This window comes from Xiphophorus maculatus, chromosome 20, assembly GCF_002775205.1.
Source record: "Xiphophorus maculatus strain JP 163 A chromosome 20, X_maculatus-5.0-male, whole genome shotgun sequence".
Taxonomy (NCBI): domain Eukaryota; kingdom Metazoa; phylum Chordata; class Actinopteri; order Cyprinodontiformes; family Poeciliidae; genus Xiphophorus; species Xiphophorus maculatus.
This window is the reverse complement of record NC_036462.1, coordinates 15,504,504-15,525,597: the sequence shown is the minus strand read 5'-3', so window position 1 is coordinate 15,525,597 and position 21,094 is coordinate 15,504,504. Positions and strand designations below refer to the sequence as shown.

The following is a 21,094-nucleotide window of genomic DNA, read 5'->3' as shown; positions in this document are numbered from 1 at the left end:
CATTTACTACAGAAGCATCAGATCCTGCAGAGAGACGAAGAATTTGACACCTTGGGAAACTGACCCAGGGGGAAACGGAGAGCAAAATGTAAACAGTGTCATTTCCAGCAAGCCCTCTGCTGTTTAAAAAAACGCTTATAATTTATAAACAAACATCACTTTTCTGTCCCCTTTGTTTATAATACAGTTTGACTTTCTGTCATGAAAGTTTTGCAGCAGAAAATGACTAACTAATCCCTCTTTGTGCTTGTGTGCAGTGCTTTACGAAAGCCTTGATATCTTCTGTTTCACATTTGGTCACATTACAACCGCAAACTTTAAAGCACTTATCAGAGATTTATGGTATAGACCAACACAAAGTGTTACATTACTTTTTAATTCACTTTTCATGCACATCATAAATCTGGTTTTTGTGGCAGAAGAGGAAGAGACAGATAAATTAGAAAAATGGTGAAAGAAACCTTGTTAGATGCTGCAAAAGGATTGAGACTGAAGTTCCCCTTCCTGAAAGACGAATGCACTGCAAAAACACAAAATGTCACTGGTTTGTTTTTTTTGTCTAGTTTCTTAGTACACTTAAAATACGACAAAACTAACGAACAAGTAACTTTTCAGCAAGATATAGGAGATTGTTTTAAGTCAAAAAGTCCTTGATGTTAATGATAAAGTTCTAGCTCCACCTGCAAATTATTTCATTTATAAAATGTAAAAAATGTAGAACTAATACTACTCTGTCAATATTAAACTATTTTTTACTTAAAACATTTTCATCAATATTAATGAATTATTGACTTAAAACAAGCTTTTATATCTTGCTGAAAAGTTACATGAGTTAGTTTTGTCATATTTCAAGATATTTGTATAAAAAACGAGGCAAGAAGTGTGAAATTTGCGGCCCAGGGGCCATTTGAGGCCCTCTGATGGATTTTGTGCGGCCTCCACACCTAAACTCAGTAGAGCTTTGGAACTGACGTCACTGCGTGACACACGTTGACGTCGCTGGGCGCCATCTTGTATGGCCACATATCAAAACTTTATCCGGCGTTTTCATTGTGCTACCGACCGCAGTGACGTTGTTTCAAGTTGGATATTGAATATTCGCGCTCCGCGGCGTAAGGAGCGGTTAGCTCAAGGTTGATCCGATATATGAACGCTAATTCCGGCCAGCTGTTCTCACCGCTCCCTCCTCCAGCGCTCGGAGGTTTACATTGGGACCGTAAATTTCCGAACCAAACACTCCTGTAAATAAATGCCTTGTGACCAACTGATACAAAAAAGTGGCAATTCATTCTTTTACACGAGGCACACAATCCTCTTAAAATTTTAAGTGACAGACTGGCGACCTGTCCAGGGTGACCCCGCCGCTCGTCAGGAACGTTAGCTGGAGAGGCAGCAGCACCTCCCGACCCCACTAAGGACAAGGATGTAAGAAAATGGATGGATAAATAATTTTAATATTAAATTATATGTTTTCTTCAATAGCTTCCAAATCGTGCCCCATTAACTCAAAATCAGTGTGAAGTTATTCTACTAGACTTTTTTATTTAACTAATTTTATATTTAAAAAATATTTGATGGGCTCTTTCATCTGGTTTGCTTGTTACATTAAATGTTTACTGCAAAACGGTGCAGCACCAACACTGTTTATAGTGGGGATGGTGTGCTGCTGACCTCTACTCAGGACGTTGTGGGCCGGTGGGCAGAGTACTTCGAAGACCTCCTCAATCCCACCAACATGCCTTCCACTGAGGAAGCGGAGCCTGGGGACTCTGGATTGGGCTCTCCAATCTCTGGGGGCGAGGTCGCCGAGGTGGTTAAAAAGCTCCTCGGTGGCAAGGCCCCGGGGGTGGATGAGATCCGCCCGGAGTTCCTTAAGGCTCTGGATGTTGTAGGGTTGTGTTGGTTGACGCGACTCTGCAATATCGCATGGACATCGGGGGCAGTTCCCCTGGATTGGCAGACTGGGGTGGTGGTCCCCCTGTTCAAAAAGGGGGACCGGAGGGTGTGCTCCAATTATAGAGGGGTCACACTCTTAAGCCTCCCTGGCAAGGTCTATTCCGGGGTACTGGAGAGGAGGGTCCGTCGGATAGTCGAACCTCGGATTCAGGAAGAGCAGTGTGGTTTTCGTCCTGGTCGTGGAACACTGGACCAGCTCTACACCCTCGGCAGGGTCCTGGAGGGTGCATGGGAGTTCGCCCAACCAGTCTACATGTGTTTTGTGGACTTGGAGAAGGCGTTCGACCGTGTCCCTCGGGGAGCCCTGTGGGGGGTTCTCCGGGAGTATGGGGTACCAGGCCCTTTGATACGGGCTGTCAGGTCCCTGTATGACCGGTGTCAGAGTCTGGTCCGCATTGCCGGCAGTAAGTCGGGCTCGTTTCCGGTGAGAGTTGGACTCCGCCAGGACTGCCCTTTGTCACCGATTCTGTTCATCACTTTCATGGACAGAATTTCTAGGCGCAGCCAAGGTGTTGAGGGGATCCGATTTGGTGGCCTTAGGATCTCGTCTCTGCTTTTTGCAGACGATGTGGTCCTTTTGGCTTCATCAGATCGTGATCTGCAGCTCTCGCTGGAGCGGTTCGCAGCCGAGTGTGAAGCGGCCGGGATGGGGATCAGTGCCTCCAAATCCGAGGCCATGGTCTTGAGCCGGAAAAGGGTAGAGTGCCTTCTCCGGGTCAGGGGGGGTGTCCTGCCCCAAGTGGAGGAGTTTAAGTATCTCGGGATCTTGTTCACGAATGGGGGAAGAAGGGAGCGGGAGATCGACAGGCGGATTGGCGCAGCGTCTGCTGTCAAGCGGGCGCTGTACCGGTCCGTCGTGGTGAAGAAAGAGCTGAGCCAAAAAGCGAAGCTCTCGATTTACCGGTCGATCTACGTTCCCACCCTCATCTATGGTCATGAGCTTTGGGTCATGACCGAAAGAACGAGATCGCGGATACAAGCGGCCGAAATGGGTTTTCTCCGTAGGGTGGCTGGGCTCTCCCTTAGAGATAGGGTGAGAAGCTCAGTCATCCGGGAGGGACTCAGAGTAGAGCCGCTGCTCCTTCACATCGAGAGGAGCCAGTTGAGGTGGCTCGGGCATCTGGTCAGGATGCCTCCTGGACGCCTCCCTGGTGAGGTGTTCCGGGCACGTCCCACCGGGAGGAGGCCCCGGGGAAGACCCAGGACACGCTGGAGGGACTATGTCTCTCGGCTGGCCTGGGAACGCCTCGGGATTCCCCCGGAAGAGCTAGAAGAAGTGGCCGGGGAGAGGGAAGTCTGGGCCTCCCTCCTGAAGCTGCTACCCCCGCGACCCGACCTCGGATAAGCGGAAGAAGATGGATGGATGGATGGATGGATGGATGGATGGATGGATGCAAAATTTAATATAATTGTTTAATCACATAAAATGTTTATTTAAAATATCTTTCATTACATGATGCATGTTTATTACTTAAAACATTTCAGATATCACATTTTTAGGTGAAAAGTGATTCATTTCATCACCTGTTTACATGCAGCTTGAAGTGCTGGAATCAAACGTTTCATGAATGTTTTACCACATTAAATTATGAAATGAGGGGAAAAACAGCCACTTCCAACTGAACACATATTTCAACACAAATGGTTCATGTTCCTCTTCAGAGCCTTGCTGGGCTTTTCTCCTGGGGTTTCCTCCTCAGCCTCTCCAACTTGCTGCTCTTCTACAGCCTCCACTGCTGTGTTTCCATTATTTACCTTTTCTGGGGTAAATAATGAAAACACAGTCTCTCTAACTTGCTCCCCCACTTGTTGATCCATCATGGTCTTGCTGTATCGCCTCTTTAATTTACGAGCATGTCAGTCCGATGTTGTGGCGTTTACCTCGCAGTGACCCATATTCAGTCTGGATTGAGCTGATCCATTTCATACGACGGTTTGCCTTGAAGAGGACATATCAGAACACACATCGGTATTAATGCCCTAAATTTGGTAACACTAGTAAAATAGTTTACTTCACAATAATGGAATAACCTCGATGTCCACTGACACTATGCTACATAAAAACATATAAGCCCGACCCAAACAAGGTTGACCCGCTTAAATGTAACGTAAGTGACATTTAACATCAATGTAACTGAACATGAGTAAATCATAGCCAAACATTATGACACAACACCAACAGAGCGAATTTAGACACTCACCAAAATGGACATGTCTGGAGCAAACTTGTAGATATCTTGGGATGTTGGAGAACGTAATATCCGGACGTCTCACCGCTGATACCCGGGACCTTCGTCTCCTTTTCGTTAGCTCCAAAAGCTTGGCCTCCTCGCGTTGTTTACAGGCAGGAAAACAGTGAAACGAAAGTCCGTTTTCCATCTTTTTACCGTTTCAGTCGTGTGATCGGACATTACATCCAATAACGCAGCAAGTTCCAACCATTGCTAATTAATTTTAAGTAACTTAGATTCAAAAAATCTGTGAGATACTCATTTTCTCGGTTATGTTTTTGGCCATACAAGATGGCGCTCATATCCCTACGCCTAGAGCAGTGACGTCAATTTCCAAAGCTCAATTCTAGAATTAAGTAAATCTGTCCTGCGTTCATAGTTGGTTGATCCAGACGAACACGTTTCATCACAAACAATGTTTTGTTGCTGAAATGTGCTACACAAATAAAATTTGATTGATTGATGTTTCAGGGCAGTTTTTTCCAAAAATAAATTATTTCCTCTTACAAAATATAGGGTGCAATTTTAAAAATGGTACAAAAATATAACATTTCTGTACCCCATGTGACTTCTAATTTACCGATTTTTGCCCTCATTGCAAAAAGGCTGGACACTACTGAACTAGACCAATAATATTTGGTAGGAAGTTGTGTTTTTGCAGTGCACAAACAGAAAGCCAACTGTGAACCCTCTCAGATCTTATGCACCATTTTGTGTTGGTCTATCGTATAAAACACAGGTGTCAAACTCCGGTCCCTGAGGGCCGCTGCCCTGCAACTTTTAGATGTGCCTCTGCTGCACCACACCTGAATAGAATAATTAGGTCATTAGCAAGGCTGGGAGAACTGATCTACACAAGGAGGAGGTAATTAAACCATTTCATTCCAGTGTTTTGTACCTGTGGCACATCTAAAAACTGCCCTTGAGGACTGGAGTTTGACACCCCTGATATAAAATATTAACCAAACACACTTTTCTGGGACAATAAAAATGTGAAAATCAATGTAAATAAATATTTCTGCAAGGCAGCGGATTTGCTAAGATGTATTTGACATTAACACAGGAGCACAACGGTCATCAGGAAGATGATAGACTGGAGCACTGATGTTCTGGTTCGAGTCGCCGCCCCTTTTTTAGGCGGTTCTTTCTGAGGCTGTGTATAACTACAGCCGCCCTCCTTAAAGCACTTGTACCACTGGCACTGAAAGTCCTTGTCAAGAAGCACCTTGTCTGAGTCTCCTAGCTTGCCGATCACCGTCAGTTTGCCTTTTCGCCTCTCGATGCGGTGTGTGAGGCGGTTGAGGTGAAGGTAAACATCCTTGTCCCAACGTTTGCGAAGGCAGCGGCCGTGGGAACCGCACAGGGTCTGGCTGCAGAGCTCTGCTGCCGTGGAGACGTTGAGGAGGTATTGGCTCAGTGTGCCCTGAAGATACGCGTTCAGGTCAGAGCAGGTGGTCTAAAGACCGGAAGAAAATGTATATTTACAGTAAATGTTAACATTTTACATCACAACTGCCAATCACTTCTTGTAAAAGGGAATATGATATGGCCAAATGCATTTAAATGGTTGTTTCATACTTGTTTAGTATGACCTAAAGTCACTCTTATGTGTGTCTTCATCATGTTGTTCTAAAGACACATTCATTAAAGAAATGTTATGAACCAGTCAGAGCCACCAGCCACGAATGCTACATTCCTCACTCAATAATGTTCTGCAGTACTAAAAAACATGTTACTCCCCCAAGGTCTAGGGGTTCAGGGGCAGTAACATAAAAAGTGTCCAGAGAAAATAAGTGTAATGTAAAATGATTTATTACAAAAAGATGGTTTCACAAAGCACAATACAATTTAACCCAATTAAAACAAAAGGGCCAACAAATTCAAGAATAGTTAAGTGCAAATTAAGTTACAAAATGTCCAAACAAGTCAGTCTAAAGCAGGGGTGGGCAACCGTGGTCCTCGAGGGCCGTTGTCCGTCAACTCTTAGATGTCTCCTTGGTCCAACACACTTGAATCCAATAGCTGAATCACCTCCTAAGTGCAGTCAAGTTCTCCAGAGTCCTGCTAATGACCTCATTATTTGACTCAGGTGTGTTGAAGTAGAGACACATCTAAAAGTTGCAGGAGACCGGCCCTCGAGGCCTGGAGTTGCCCACCCCTAGTCTAAAATAAACTCAAAACAACCCAAAAGAAAGGACACAAAGGCAGCACCGCACCTTCCAAACACGAGCTTCTAGCTTGTATGAAGTCAGTCTACAGCAGATTCAAACGACTTAGCAGAACAAACAAAAACAATGCAGGTCTAAACACCAAAGGTGGCTGACAGCTTAACAAAACCTCTTCCTACTAGCTGCCCCACTAGAGGAATGATTTCAGGAGCCTTTTATATGGTGCAGGTGGGCCTCGTTAACGTCTGATTGGCTTGACAATCCTCTGCGTTGACCAGATCAACATTGTCTCTGACTGTACTCACATTTCTCCCCCAGAACATATCAGTAAATAATGTATCTATGATGTTACACAATTCACATTCAGAGGCACAAAAGCATGCTTGCACCAAATTACAGCCTTGCACAATCATGGAAGAAGCTCCTGGATTGATGGATTTTACATACAAGCCTCTGTTCTGCCAAGTGAGCACAGATGTGCAAACAGGGAGAAAGCAGACAGGAGGGAGTAGACAAAGATTTGAACTTTGCACAAGGTTTTTATAGCCCACTTACATGCAAACTGTCTTTCACTGACGACTACACACTCTGAAGCTAAAAGCAGACCATCAACTCAGCAAAATAAGAAGAAAAACTTATGCAAACGCTAAATAATCACACTTTTGTGTGAGTCTGTATACATCATGTGTTTTTCTTCATTTTAAATAGTTTCCTCCTTCCACCTTTAGCAGACTTTAATTTTCCTCCAGACAAGTATCTTCTGTGTATCTGCAGAACAAGTGGCTTACAGTATAATTATTGACTGACTCGGAGTCCTGAGTGTCAAATGACTTCACATGTGACAGGCAAGCAGGGGATCAAACTCCAGATGAAAACTGTCTGCCAAAAGTATTCATACCTGTTCAACCTTTTCCCTTTTTCTCATATTACAGCCAAAAACTGTGATATTTAAGTGACAGAACAACCATCATCACAATGAGAAAGGCAAATGTTACAACATTTTGAAGTAATTACAAAATACAAATCTGAAACGTGCGGCATGTATCTGCCTCTTCAAGTTAATTTCCCATAAATTAAAAGTAGGTTGCAACGCAAAGTTTAGGTTGCAATCTAAAGCTTTGGACATTTCAAAGATGGATGCTTCAATCTATAATGTGAAACACCAAGTTTCCCCATTCCCTCTGTGAAACACGGTGGTGGCAGCATTAGGCTGCAGGCATGCTTCAGAAGGACAGGAGAGCTGGTCAGACTTTATGGGAATGTAGTGGAAAAAAAGGTTGATTTTTAAAGAAAACGTCCTGCAATAGACTTGCAGCGTCAAAGTCTTAGGGAAGCACATCTTACCTAAATTAATATGTATCTTTCAGAATGGATTAGAACAAAATCTACTTAAAGTTGTTCTGCAGTTATTTTTTACATGTTTAACCAACACAGTAAGCCTATTGTTTTCATCAGTTCCAGTTTTTTATTAATTAATTTGCATTGGCTGTTATACACCTAACTGCACTGACTGAATAAATTAAAGTTGTGTTTTTACATTTGACCAAGGTTTGATAACTCTGCACTACTAGCGCTGTGGTAGTGCAGAGTTATCACATAATTCAGTACGTTTATGTCTGTTTTAAAAAGGAAACATTTAAAGTTCTGTTTGGCTGTATTGGATCGGTATCAGAAGTGAAAAAAGTGGATCAGACAACCTGTGAAATGTGAGAGTCAGTTTATGCTTACTTTGTTTTTTGCATGTGTTACATCTCCCCACATGATGATTCCTGCAGCTCCCAGAGCGACACTCTCCCCGATGGTGGACACCAGGTCAAACTGGAAAAGAGGATTCAGCTCTTGAACTTCACAGGTCAACAAAACTGCTTGGAAAAAAAAAGGAAGAAATAAGCTTTTATTTTTTCTCTTTTTATCTTTATGGGTGATTAGACAGATCTTGAATGTAACCAACACCCTTCCTGCTAGCTCCACACAAATTAAAAGGTTTTAGGGACATCTGACTGCTACCAAAACAGGAAAGGAAAGGACTGCGCCTGCCGATAAGGAAAACTGAAGAGCTGTAGCTTCACTCAGCATGGGATGGGGGTTGTGAGCTAGCGCTCCTCTGCGATTGAGATTTGTTTGCTTGAGGGATGACATAAGTGCATTATATTAACTTTCCACATAGTCACTGAAAGGCAAGTGTAAAACAGGATACGAGTGTTTCTGAACGATAATTCAAACTTGTCAGCAGGTAGTGATGGGAAATCTGAAGCCAGGCTTCGAGGCGTGAACCGAGTAAAAAGGGGGCGTGTCAGATGAAGCCCCCGCGTCGGCGTTTGTGTCATATTGAGGAAAATCACCTGATCAACAACAAACGAGGCCTCGCACTACATCTGCCTCGTCATTGCTTCGTTTTGCGTATAATTTTTTAAAATAAAAGCGCGATGAAACCTGTTGCTTCGGGGGTTGTAGTAGGTAGTTTTTTTAGCGCGTCAGCAGAGCAGTTTTCATCTGCAGTGGTTGAAAAGGAGCCGTCAAAAAAGAGGAAAACCTCTCAAACCTGGGAGTATTTTGGGATGACAGATCACAATAAGGTTTGTATAATGTTTGCACATGATCTGACTACTTTTGCATCATTAATAGCAACTTTGTGTTAACTTCCACATCCTTTTATTTCAGGTGAAATGTTTGCTGTGTGAAAACATGTTGGTCTACATCATCAACACATCATCAATGATTAGCCATTACAGGGCCATACATGAAAATAAGCACACTTCAAACACAGGAGACTCCAGCAAGAGTATGACATTGTCTGATGTTTTGTAAATTAATTAATTCATATCATATATCTATCTATCTATCTATCTGTATATGATTGTGTAATTTCAATAGTTTTATATTTATGTGTCTTGCAGGTTCCAGGAAGCAGGTGCTAGATGAGGCTGTGGTAAATCTGATTGTAAAGGATTCCCAACCTTTTTCAGTAGTGGAGGATGAGGGGTTCAGAGAGCTCGTTCATTTGCTGGATCCAACCTATGTTCTTCCTACTAGAAAGGTTTATATGTCTAAACAATAACAGCTAACGTGGTAATTGGAAATCATTTCAGTTATTTAAATGAATAATTTTCCTTTTCATTTTAGGCATTAGAAAAGATGGTGGAAGAGAAATTCTACAAAACGAAAGAAAAGGCCAAAGAAGACATCCAAAAGGTGTCTGCCGTCAGCCTGACAGCAGATATGTGGACGTCCATGAATATGGAGGCGTACCTGGCCATAACATGCCACTTCACTGGTCCCAATGACAAACTGGGCATTGTATTAGTTGGAGTGGAGCATTTCCCTTCCACTCACATATCTGACAATCTGGCCAGGGTAGTGCATAATCACATGGCAGAGTGGGGAATTACTGATAAGGTGAACTGTCTGGTGACTGATGCCGCAGCTAACATGATTGCATGTGCTAAGGCATTAAAGATCAGGCACTCCATCTGCATTGCTCATGGACTGAATTTATTAGTCCGAAAATCATTTGACCAGATCCCTGCCCTCTGTGACATCCGCGCAAAGGCTAAAGGAATTGTGGCATATTTCCACTCAAGCACCACAGGTAAAGAAAGGCTGGAAGGGACTCAAATACAGATGGGAACATTCCACTTCATTGATCCCAATGACAAACTGGGCATTGTATCAATTGGAGTGGAGCATTTCCCTTCCACTCACACATCTGGGGAATTACTGATAAGGTGAACTGTCTGGTGACTGATGCCGCAGCTAACATGATTGCTAACACAAAAGCTTATATTCGATGTGGACACACGCTGGAACAGCACAGCACTTACCTTATGTTGGAACATCTGTTTCAACAAAAAGAACCTGTGGCCGCAGCCCTCACAACTGATATAATCCCTTTCACTTCTCAGGATTACGAGATAATTGAGGAATCCTTACCGGTGGTGTTCCCACTTTTCCAAGCAACTTCAGAGCTCTCTGAAGAGAAAAGAGTGTCAATGTCCAAGGTTATACCTTTAAAGAACATGCTGCACCATGCAGTGCTTACAAAGATGGCAAATATCAAAAATGATGTTGCAAGACTTCTGTCTGAAAACCTATTGAGGCGTGTCAAAGAACAAGTTGCAAATACTGATTCATTAAGTTTCATGCAATGGCCACATTGCTGGACCCTGGGTTCAAAACTCCTGGTTTGCTCAGTCAAAGCCAAGCACAAGAGGCGGTATGGCGGCTGAAAGCAGAATGTTCTGCACTGATTGCAAGCAATGAAGGTGTCCAGCTGCAGGATTCAGGAGATGCAGGAGAAGGCACCAGCAGATCTTGTGAGTTTTTATTTATTTTGAAATTTTCTTGTGACATTTGTACTACTGTATTTCAGCTCTTGGTGTTGTGTATTATCTGTAGTAATTTTTTACAGATAATACAGATAATAATTTTTTAAAATTATTTATAGGTGAACTGTGGTCTCTGTTAGATACTACAGTGGACCAGAAGAGGTGAAGCTCCAATGCCACAGCAGATGCCATTGTTGAAGTGGAGCGATACCTTGCTGAAATGAACCTAAGGAGACCATTGGCGTATTGGCATACACAGAAACATGTGCATCCCCATTTGTACTGTATGGCACTGAAGTTCCTCCGTTCACCTGCATCATCAGTGCCTTGTGAACGAGTGTTTTCCAAGGCGGGGGAGGTTATCTGCCGACGAAGAAACCGTCTAAAACCTGAAACAGTGAAAAAAGTCCTGTTCCTAAATAAAAACAATTAAACCTAAAATCCAGAAATTTCTAAATTTTCTTTTGTTTGATCAGGAGACGCATCAGAATCACACATCAAAAGCAGGCTGAAAGCCATTGGAAGAGGCAAACTGGATGTGTTACTTAATATTAAGAACCAGAGCTAGAGCTCCCAGGAAGAGATGATTTTAAACAAATTCTCTCTTTCAGGAAGCAAGTTTCAAGCTCAAAGTATACAGAGTCTGCCCCGACTATCACTCAATTCCCAATACATTAAAGTAACACATACAGTATCTTCATTGTCAAATAAGTCCATGACATAAAAGAAAGCCCAACACAACCACTGATGGTCAAGGATTAGATTGGCTACAAATCATTTTGATAATTAAAACATGTCAATTAAATATGATTTAATTGATTCTCTTCTTACTAAACATGAGTTTGATGAAAACTTTGTGACAATATTGAATTGACTAATTTTTGGAAGTATGATTCAACTGAGTGACAAGCCTGTTACAGTTTCATCAGCAGATGTCACTAGTGAGTGAGTGGTGAACGAAGCATCGAGTAATGAACCTTTTTCCAAAGCAAAGTGTTGGAAAGCTTCATTGCTTCATGAGGCTTCATTTGCCCATCACTGTCAGCAGGAGAGGCTAAAGATGGCGGTGCGTCACCTCTGTCAGGTGTTCCAGGGAGTCGTCGTAGATGGGCCGGGTGTACACAAAGACGGGACGTGAAAACTCCTCGCCGAATGAAGACAAACGTATCCCTTCTCTCACACGGTGCCGCACAAACTGCCGTCCTGGGGAAGAGGAGCGCAGCGCTTTGCCCATGTAGATGGAGGGGAAGAGCGCCGTGCTCTCCGACCACAGCCACCTCAGCCTCTCGTTGCGGACCATATCCATGGAGGGGCACTCGCCCTTGTAGCCCCACAGGGAGGCCATGTAGTTGTGGTTGTGGCAGTCCGGGTACAGGTAGAACCCCCACAGAGTGTTGGGCCGCAAGCGATTGCCGCGGCGTAGCGTCTCCAGCATGAACTTCTTAGCAGCCTCCTCAAACTCCAGCTGGGCCGCTCTTCTCGCCTGGTCATCGGACCAAGTTGGGTTCTTCTGGCGCGCCAGTTCAAAGGACTGTTCGCGGTACATGTGTCTTCTTCCATAGTTTCGTACCCAAAGAGGCCTCCACTCTTCCCAGTCAATAACTGCTAAACCTACAGCGCCCCGGTTTGGTATGTACTTATCAACATTTTTCTGCATTTCTCTGAGGTGCTGCGAGAGACTGGCGGCCTGTGGCAGCCCACCGCGCACCGGCGTCGCATCCGTTTTAAAGTAGGGGTACAAGCCCAAGCGGTCGGGATAGAAGAAGGTCAAGTTCTGCCTGACGAGGGTCTGACTTGACGAGGCCACAATCTGGAACTGGTCCAGCTGCAAAGAAACGCCATGCCGGGAGCCACAGTCCTGAGTCGGGACATTCCAGGCGAGGAGAAGGGGCTTCTTGGAGTACAGGGGCCATGGTGTAGGTTTCACTTTCGGAGCGCAGACGCCGTCCCAGAGCAGAACAATCAGGAGCTGTACTCTCCAGTCACGAAGAGTCCAATGCAACATGTCTTCAGTTGTGTCTCGAGTGTCCTTCTCGGCCCTACAATGTACATACGCCGATTGTTTTAGTGTATGTAGTTAAGGTTTTAGATGGCATAACCTTAACTGCTTGACCATGTCCTACAAGGACCGTTAACTAAAAAGATTCGCAACAGATTGTTGCTAGGTAACCACAAACTACTCAAGAGATTGTTGCCGGGTAACCAAAGAGTGAGTGAGTTAGTTGAAGCCACTAAACTTGCTGTGAAAGGTTGAGCAGCTAAAGTGTTTCTTCTGTCCACATTTCCCAGAATGCTGGTTTCAAATAATCAAACAAATCTTCAATATCAAACAAAACTAACCAGATTGGATGAAAAAAAAATTGTTTTCAGCTGATTATTTCATTTAATGAGAGGCAAAAAATCAGTTTAAACCAACCTGACCCACCTGGTAAAAGAAAACTACCCTCTAGCACTTAAAAAGGTAAAGGTGTTAAATTACCATTAAAGGTAATGGTAATTTTATTTATATAGCACATTTTCAGCAACAATGCAATACAAAGTGCTTTAAATAGAACCTGTTTGACAACACAAAGAAGCTAAAAGTTGTCAAAAAGCAACACATCATGACCTGATCTAAAGAAATTCAAGGATAAAAGACAAAATCGTTGATATATATCAGCATGGAAAGGGTTAAAGGACCCAAACACAAATTTCAGGGAAAAACAAAGAAACATGGTGGTTGTGTGATTATCTATGATTTGCAGAAGTAGGAAGTTTTCTCTCCATATGGAGTTTTATCAAGATATTTTGTGGTTCTATTCTATTACAATAGCAATAAAAGTTATGATTAAAAACTATTTACTGCTTCTATTTTTAGGTAACTATATGCTCTGACTTCATGGCGCCACAAACATAAAATATAAATATATATATGAAAAAACAGAAAGCAAAACTGCAAATGTGTTGCTTCTGCTTGCAAAACAAAGTGCCCGCCTTGTCCTCATTTTGTAATAATTCAGCCTAATAAAGCTGGAGGCTGGGAACAAGGGAGTCTGATCTTCCAGCCTTTTAATCCTCGAGGGACACAGGAGGTAAAAATCACCATCAGTGACATGAGTTTGCAGCAGTGGTGGATATCAGATTAGAAGACATGGTACGTGGCATTCCCATCCTAATCAAGGTCACCTCTCGCCCTCTGAGGTTCAATCAGTCACTTGAATTTATTATAAATGCTAAACTGCTGCAGAAATAGACAATAATCTGGATCAAGTAATGAGTAAAATGTGTTTTTAAATCATATGATTTGACTGCTGTTGTGATTTAAAACTCCCGTTACCGTGACCTTGATGTTCGTCTTTGGTTAGTAGCCCGACAGCACCACCTGCTGGTCACGAACCAACAAGCAAGTCATTATGGAAGCCCCAGTAACTTCAATAGGTGGCAACTTCAATTTAAAAACCAGTATAAAGAGTAACTAATTGTTATTTCCATGCATATCTTTAATTAACGCTGTGCAAACTCTTTGAGCGTTCTGGTCTTCATTAACTTAAAGCAACAATAAAACACTAATTTAATTAATTAATGTTTTTCTCAATACAAAACATTTTAGTAAATTTAAAAAAAGGCCCAAAAGGAGTTAATATTTTGTTGCACCCTGCAAAATTAAGGAGAATCCAACATTTAATTTCTACTTTGATAAATAATACTCTTTAAAATCAATTAGTGGTTCTTTTAACATGTTTAAAGTTACACTTTACTTTTTAAAGTAAGCATATTGATCAGCTCTTAGTAAGTGATCAGAGGTTTCTGTTTCCCATAGGGGCAAAAAATCCGACGCCACTAAACAACATTTTCTGATAATTACTCTTCAAAATGGGAAAAAGAATTAAATATCCTCTTTAATAAAGGCAGATGTAATATCCTCAGAAGTCAGGTAATAATTACAAGAAAATTGCTACTTGCTGAAACTTACATAAGTTTAGAGTTAGAATAATATTTAAAAAGTTGTAAAAACAAAATCTTTACCAGGGTGCCAGTAGTTATGGAGGGAGCTGAACATATTGAACAATTCACAACATATCTCAAACTTTGGTATAAAATTATCAGAAAGACTTTCTTCAATCTGATGTATGTGAAGATTTGAAACCACCTTTACAACAACATTTAGTTTGGTGTTTCAGGAATGACAAAGACGTAACTAATGCTCATTTAAAGCCAACAGCTATTAAAAAAAAGAGTAAATGTTACTTGCATGATGCTATTTAGAAGCTGGAAGTTAAATCAAAACAACAAATTTTCCACTTGGGAGTTCATTTTACGACTCCTGCCATTGTGTTCTAAATACAGTCTGCCTGGAAAACTAATAGGATCTGTGCAGTTTGCAGAAGGATTTGATTAAGTAGGCAGACACCAAAACAAATTAGTGGTTTATGTAAAAAAAACACACACATCCATATCAGTGCACACTGACAATACTGTAAAACGAAACACAGATACAAAAAATGAGTCATGATTTCAAAAAATATAGCTGTTTTGAAATGAGCAAGAATCAATCAACTCAGTCCATTCATCCATCTTCAAAACCCATTTGGTCCTGATTAGAAATTGCAAATCCATCACAGAACAACGACAGAGACACTGACACCTAAAAGCAAATACTGCTAAAAGGCACAACTTTGGGTTCTGAGAAGAAACTGATGAAACGAGCAACAAGCAAACTCCTCTCAGAAAGACTCTGGCTTTCACTTCCCCGTCTTATTATTTAAAACTATTGTAATCTCTAAACTGGCGTGGAGCAGTCCCTCCCTTCCCACCCAGGATAACACCTGCAGTGGAAGTCAGACTTCATCTGCAGCACACTTTGTGCGTCCATCTGCCCTAAACCCTGTAGTTTGTCCCTCCTGCCGGTTTCTTCTCAGACAGGATCTTCCAGGCTGCGGGGTCGAGGTGGAGGTAGGCGCCCGACTTCAGGTCCGACCTCTGACACCGTCCCTGAGAGGAGCACAAAGCCTGGCTGCAGAGCGTGGCAGCTGAGGTCACGTTGACCACGTAGGGACCTAAAGTCTCGTCAATGTAGGACTTGACTGCTTCACATGTAGCCTGGACAAACACAGCAAATAGCACAGAATAAACAACTCTCTGTGTTGGAGCACAGCAAAAATAAATCTGCTCTTCGTTGTCTCTACAGTGTTTGTTTTAGAGTAAATAAAGTCATATTGTACATCAAGGGTCTAAAATGTTTTTGATTCTATTAGTTTTTATGTCTAATAGATGTATTCTACACATATAATATGTTTTCTATGCAATTATTTGTTGTCTACTGCTGCTACTTTGCAAAGCCTTCACCTTTTTCTCATTTTATATCATTGCAAACCCAAACCTGAAGTGTATTTTAAAAGGATTTTGTGCAATAAACCAACATAAAAGAGTGGATGATTGGAAAGTGGAAGCAAATTGATGCATTTTTTTAAACTAAACATCTAGAAAACAAAATATTTAGCACCAAATTAAATATTTAGTTATCAAGCTAAATATTTAGCCTGAACTTAAATATTTAGCTATATCTTTACTTCAAAAACAACTTTGAAATTGTCACTGAAAAGCTTGATTTATATTGAGATTATAAAACACACAGCAGGACTGTAATAACAACTTCTGAAACCAATTGTTTGCACTAGATTTCACTTGGGAATAGCAGAGTAAAGGGGGCTAAAAACAAATCCAACCCTCAAATTTTGATTTTTAATTAAATCTTTAAAAAAAAAAGCAGTAACTTATTTTTCTTCCAAATCAGAACTTTAACTTTATATACATAAAAGTGACAGAACATGAAACACTTTCAGGAGGAGTGAATACTTTCGCATGTCACCATAAACTGCAAATTTTACAAAGATCTTCAGCCTTTTATAAGGAGTCTCACTGCAGTAGAAGCCAATAGGTGCCTGAGATGCTAAAGGTCATCAAACATTGGTACTAAAACTTGGGAAGTCGTCATAAAGGAAAATGATTTGTAACAAGTATCACTTTCACAACAGCTTTTCTAATAATAAGTGTTTCAACGGATATCTGCAGGATTATATCAGTGTTATACAGAGGGAAAACAGCCATTGCATGTTTCATACCTTAGATTTATCGAATGCATGGTCCCCCCACAGCACGACCCCAGCAGATCCTAAAGCAGCGCTCTCTCCTACAGTGTGGACCAGATGCTCCTGTGTTGTGCAAACAGAATATTATTTACATCGGACCGTGCTGAAGAAGACGGTACTAACCCGCCACTCACCTTGGAGAGGAACTCTAATGTGTAGGTGTAGACGATGCGGGCGTAGGGGAAGACGGGCAGCTGCGACGGGGTCACCTGATCTGCCGCCCTCATGGCCTCCAGGATGCGGTGATGAGTGTAGAGCAGCACCTCTTTGCCGAGGCCTCGCAGGTCCAGGCTCAGGTAGATGTCAGGGTACAGAGCGGAGGAGGCGTTCCACATCCAGAACAGCTTCATCGTTCCTGCTCAGCTCCACATCTGGACACTCACCTGTGTAGTTTATGCTCCTGTCGTTGTAATAGTTGTAGCAATTGGGAAATCCATAAAACCCCCACAAGCCACTTGGCCTCATTTTCTGCCCCAGTTTCTGTGTTTCCTCCATGAATTTCCTCCCAGATTGCTCAAACTCCAGCCGAGCTGCTGCCTCCACCTGAGCAGGACTCCAGTCTGGATGCCTGGCCCTCACCAGGGCTTTTGACCCCTCCTTGTACACTTGTTTACTGTCCCAGTTTCTCTCCCACACTGGCCGCCAGCTCTCCCAGTCCACCACTGCCAGGCCCTGGAAGTCTCTGTCAGGGATGTAGTAGCGGATATCTTCGCTTGCGAGTCGGAGGTGAGCGTCTAGGCTGCTGTTCTGAGGAACCCCGCCGTTGATGGCCTCGCCCTGGGCTGAGTACCGAGGGTACAGACCCAGCTTGTCAGCATAGAAAATAGTGACGTTTTCACCTATGAAGGTTTGATTTTGGTTCTGGACGATGCTAAACATCCCCAGGTCAAGATCCACGCCGTACTGGGAGAGGCAGTTCTCTGTGGGGGCGTTCCACACAGTGAGAAACGGCGCCTGGCTGAAAGGCGAGGCAACAGGCAGCCCTGAAGTTAGTCTGAGCAGACCAAAGAGGAGCAGCACCTCACAGAACCTCATGGCTGAAAAGAGGAACAAAGAGCTGTCACTCAGACGTGTTATGAAATTTCAGACATTGGCAAAACAGTGTCCTGTTTTTGTGTCTCAAAACATCATTCACTTCATTAATTTATGGCACTTTTTATAGTGGAAGGAATAAAATCAACAAAAGCAAAATTGTGTAAGAATGTAAAAAGTGTCAGAATGGCTACAAGTCCAGACCTACATCAAGTTGTGAATGTGCAATAAGACTTGTGGATTTCTGTAGAAACAATTCGCAGAAACACTGGTAATACTTTCAATGACATGTTGAATGCTATTGTTTACATCCGGAAATATCGCGCATGCGCACAATGCTGGGGGGCAAAAAAGACGATTCTTTAACTTGCCATGGCCACTGCTCCTCGGCCATCGAGCAATTACGTTAACACATTGAAACCTGGAGATGTAAGTACTTTAATGTAGCGCAGCGTGTCACAGTAAAGGGAAAACATCGCAAAGAAACGGATAAAGAGCAAGTCAAACCCGCTCCTTTTCTTCATTTGTCTCTCTAGTATCTAAGCTATACGCAGAGCCGTTGCCATAACAACCGACTGACCAACAGCTCCGCTAGCTGACAGAGATTCAACACCAGAAAACGCGTAAACATTTTTCTACGGAGAGAAACATTCAGTCTGTTTTCAGTTTTACTGTTTTCATGCTAACGTTGTCAAAATCAAGCTGACATAACTGACTTACCTCCCTCTCCTTCGCTACTTTTTTTAAAATTAAACTTTTTAGTGACCTGTAATCTTTTCTTCTAGTTGTCATAGTGTTGACAATTAATATCAGAACACTGCGTCCCTTTCTCTTGTATATATCTTGCATACATTTAAGATTTAGCGCATTATGTTGACAGCTAAAATCGTCGGAAGAGTTTTCCCCTCCAACAGGAAGTTGGGGGCGGGGTCTTGCGCGCATGACGTCACGTTTCAACGTGTCAAATAAATGAGGCTAAGCAATCAATCAATCATTTATTTGTTTATATAGCGCTTTACACAACCAAGGTTTATAAGACTAAATGTTTTACATGAAAAAAGAAACAAAAAGAAAACAGCAAGAAGTAAATCCAAGAAAATAAACAGAATAAACTAAATAAAGGAGAGTATTAGTCAGAGAACCAGGCCAGAGGCCGCTAACCATGCTGAAACATGTTGGTGGCAGTATTATGGTTGTGGAGAATCTTTTATTTTTAACAGCAGACAGAAAAGCTGCTCAGTTAATAAATACATTAAACTAAATACAGAACAAGCCTGGATGAAAACCAAATAGACTCTGAAAGAGATTTGAGCTTCATTTCCAGCACAACGACAACTCTAGAATGGTTTGGAACAATGCATATTGATGTGTCCGAATGTCCTAGTCAAAGTACAGACCTAATTGTGGAAATACTAATGCATTGTTGTAGAGGTTCTTAACTTTTAAACAACCGATGTAAGTATTGTCAGATAGTCTGAGTTTAGGCAAGAAACACAGCTACAAAGAATGATCCAGTCATACATCCAGTGCAAATTCTCAGCACTGAAACAGCAGCTAATCATTTCACACAAAATGAAATAAGCAAGCATGATTAACAGAAAACTTAAACTGGGGTGAAATTGTAACAAAAACAACCCTCTTACCTACTGTAAAACCTTCAAGAGGTTCTAATTTGTGGTTTGCTAAAGACACCAGAAGTCTCATGATCTGACTGAAACAGGGAGGGAAACCAAGCAGGGAAAGGGGAAGTGAAACACCAGAACTGGAACCAATCCGATGCAAATTCAAGATTTCTACCAGCAAATGAGAAGAGACATGCAAATCCTGCAAAAGCAGCCTTAAAGTCACAGGCGAGATCAAACCGAATCCAGCCATTCTCTCCCTCATGCTGCTTTCAATATAAACTCACAAACAGAGCTGGAAATAACAGGACAGGTCACTGAGTACTAAGAGACAATCAAGAAAGCCATAATGAACTCCTACACATCCAAATTCACATGTAAGCTCTGCTCAGCTTATTAAAATAGTATAAATAACGTTTGGCCAACAACACCCTGTAATTACAGAGGGAAGGAGTAAGAGGCTGCCGCTGCCGCTTGCCTCCCGGGAACAGCAGGCTTGGACCGTCCTGATGAATAAGTCACAAAGAATTCCTATTGAAACTTTGCTTTTATTTGCAAAAGAAAACACATATGTACCTTTGTAATAACAAAGTCAGATCTTACCATTAATGCTTCCAGTGATTTATACAAGAAACTGCACAGGCTCACAAAAAAACGCTTTATTTGCAGTGACAAATCAGAAGAAAACAGCATGTACTTTTGCATGTATAAGCAGTTTCCAAACTTACCCTCAAATGAAGTTCTTGCTTTGTGATTCTGAGGTAAAAATACATGCACTGTGAGCTGTATGAAGGCATTAGTAGTCATGATTCGGACATACAGATAAAAACCCAGATATCAACTTTAAATACATTCAAATAAATACCAATGCGTGGAAAAACATCCGACGCCAGAGAGTGGTCACTTTGGGAAGTTAAATTTTTTTTAAAATCTGGCACTTCCGGTGTGTATGTAGTACTCCAAGCTGATTTAAGTGCTTTATTCCCACTCTGACCACCCAGCAACAAACATATTCCTTCACTTTGTTCAACACATTTACTACAGAAGCATCAGATCCTGCAGAGAGACGAAGAATTTGACACCTTGGGAAACTGACCCAGGGGGAAACGGAGAGCAAAATGTAAACAGTGTCATTTCCAGCAAGCCCTCTGCTGTTTAAAAAAACGCTTATAATTTATAAACAAACATCACTTTTCTGTCCCCTTTGTTTATAATACAGTTTGACTTTCTGTCATGAAAGTTTTGCAGCAGAAAATGACTAACTAATCCCTCTTTGTGCTTGTGTGCAGTGCTTTACGAAAGCCTTGATATCTTCTGTTTCACATTTGGTCACATTACAACCGCAAACTTTAAAGCACTTATCAGAGATTTATGGTATAGACCAACACAAAGTGTTACATTACTTTTTAATTCACTTTTCATGCACATCATAAATCTGGTTTTTGTGGCAGAAGAGGAAGAGACAGATAAATTAGAAAAATGGTGAAAGAAACCTTGTTAGATGCTGCAAAAGGATTGAGACTGAAGTTCCCCTTCCTGAAAGACGAATGCACTGCAAAAACACAAAATGTCACTGGTTTGTTTTTTTTGTCTAGTTTCTTAGTACACTTAAAATACGACAAAACTAACGAA

At 42.0% G+C, this 21,094-nt stretch overlaps 1 protein-coding gene and 1 pseudogene across 1 annotated transcript; both read right to left on the bottom strand.

Annotated features, from left to right (window-relative positions):
• Nucleotides 1–5,222: 5,222 nt before the first annotated feature.
• Nucleotides 5,223–12,724, bottom strand: LOC102216371 (hyaluronidase-2-like; the record flags this gene model as incomplete). Its single annotated transcript, XM_005816183.2, has 3 exons — nucleotides 5,223–5,643; nucleotides 8,084–8,173; nucleotides 11,756–12,724. Coding segments are annotated over 3 exons (1,461 nt in total), but the record flags the coding sequence as incomplete, so codon positions are not given.
• A 1,795-nt stretch (nucleotides 12,725–14,519) lies between these two features.
• LOC111605862 lies at nucleotides 14,520–20,882 on the bottom strand (annotated as a pseudogene).
• Nucleotides 20,883–21,094: the final 212 nt, after the last annotated feature.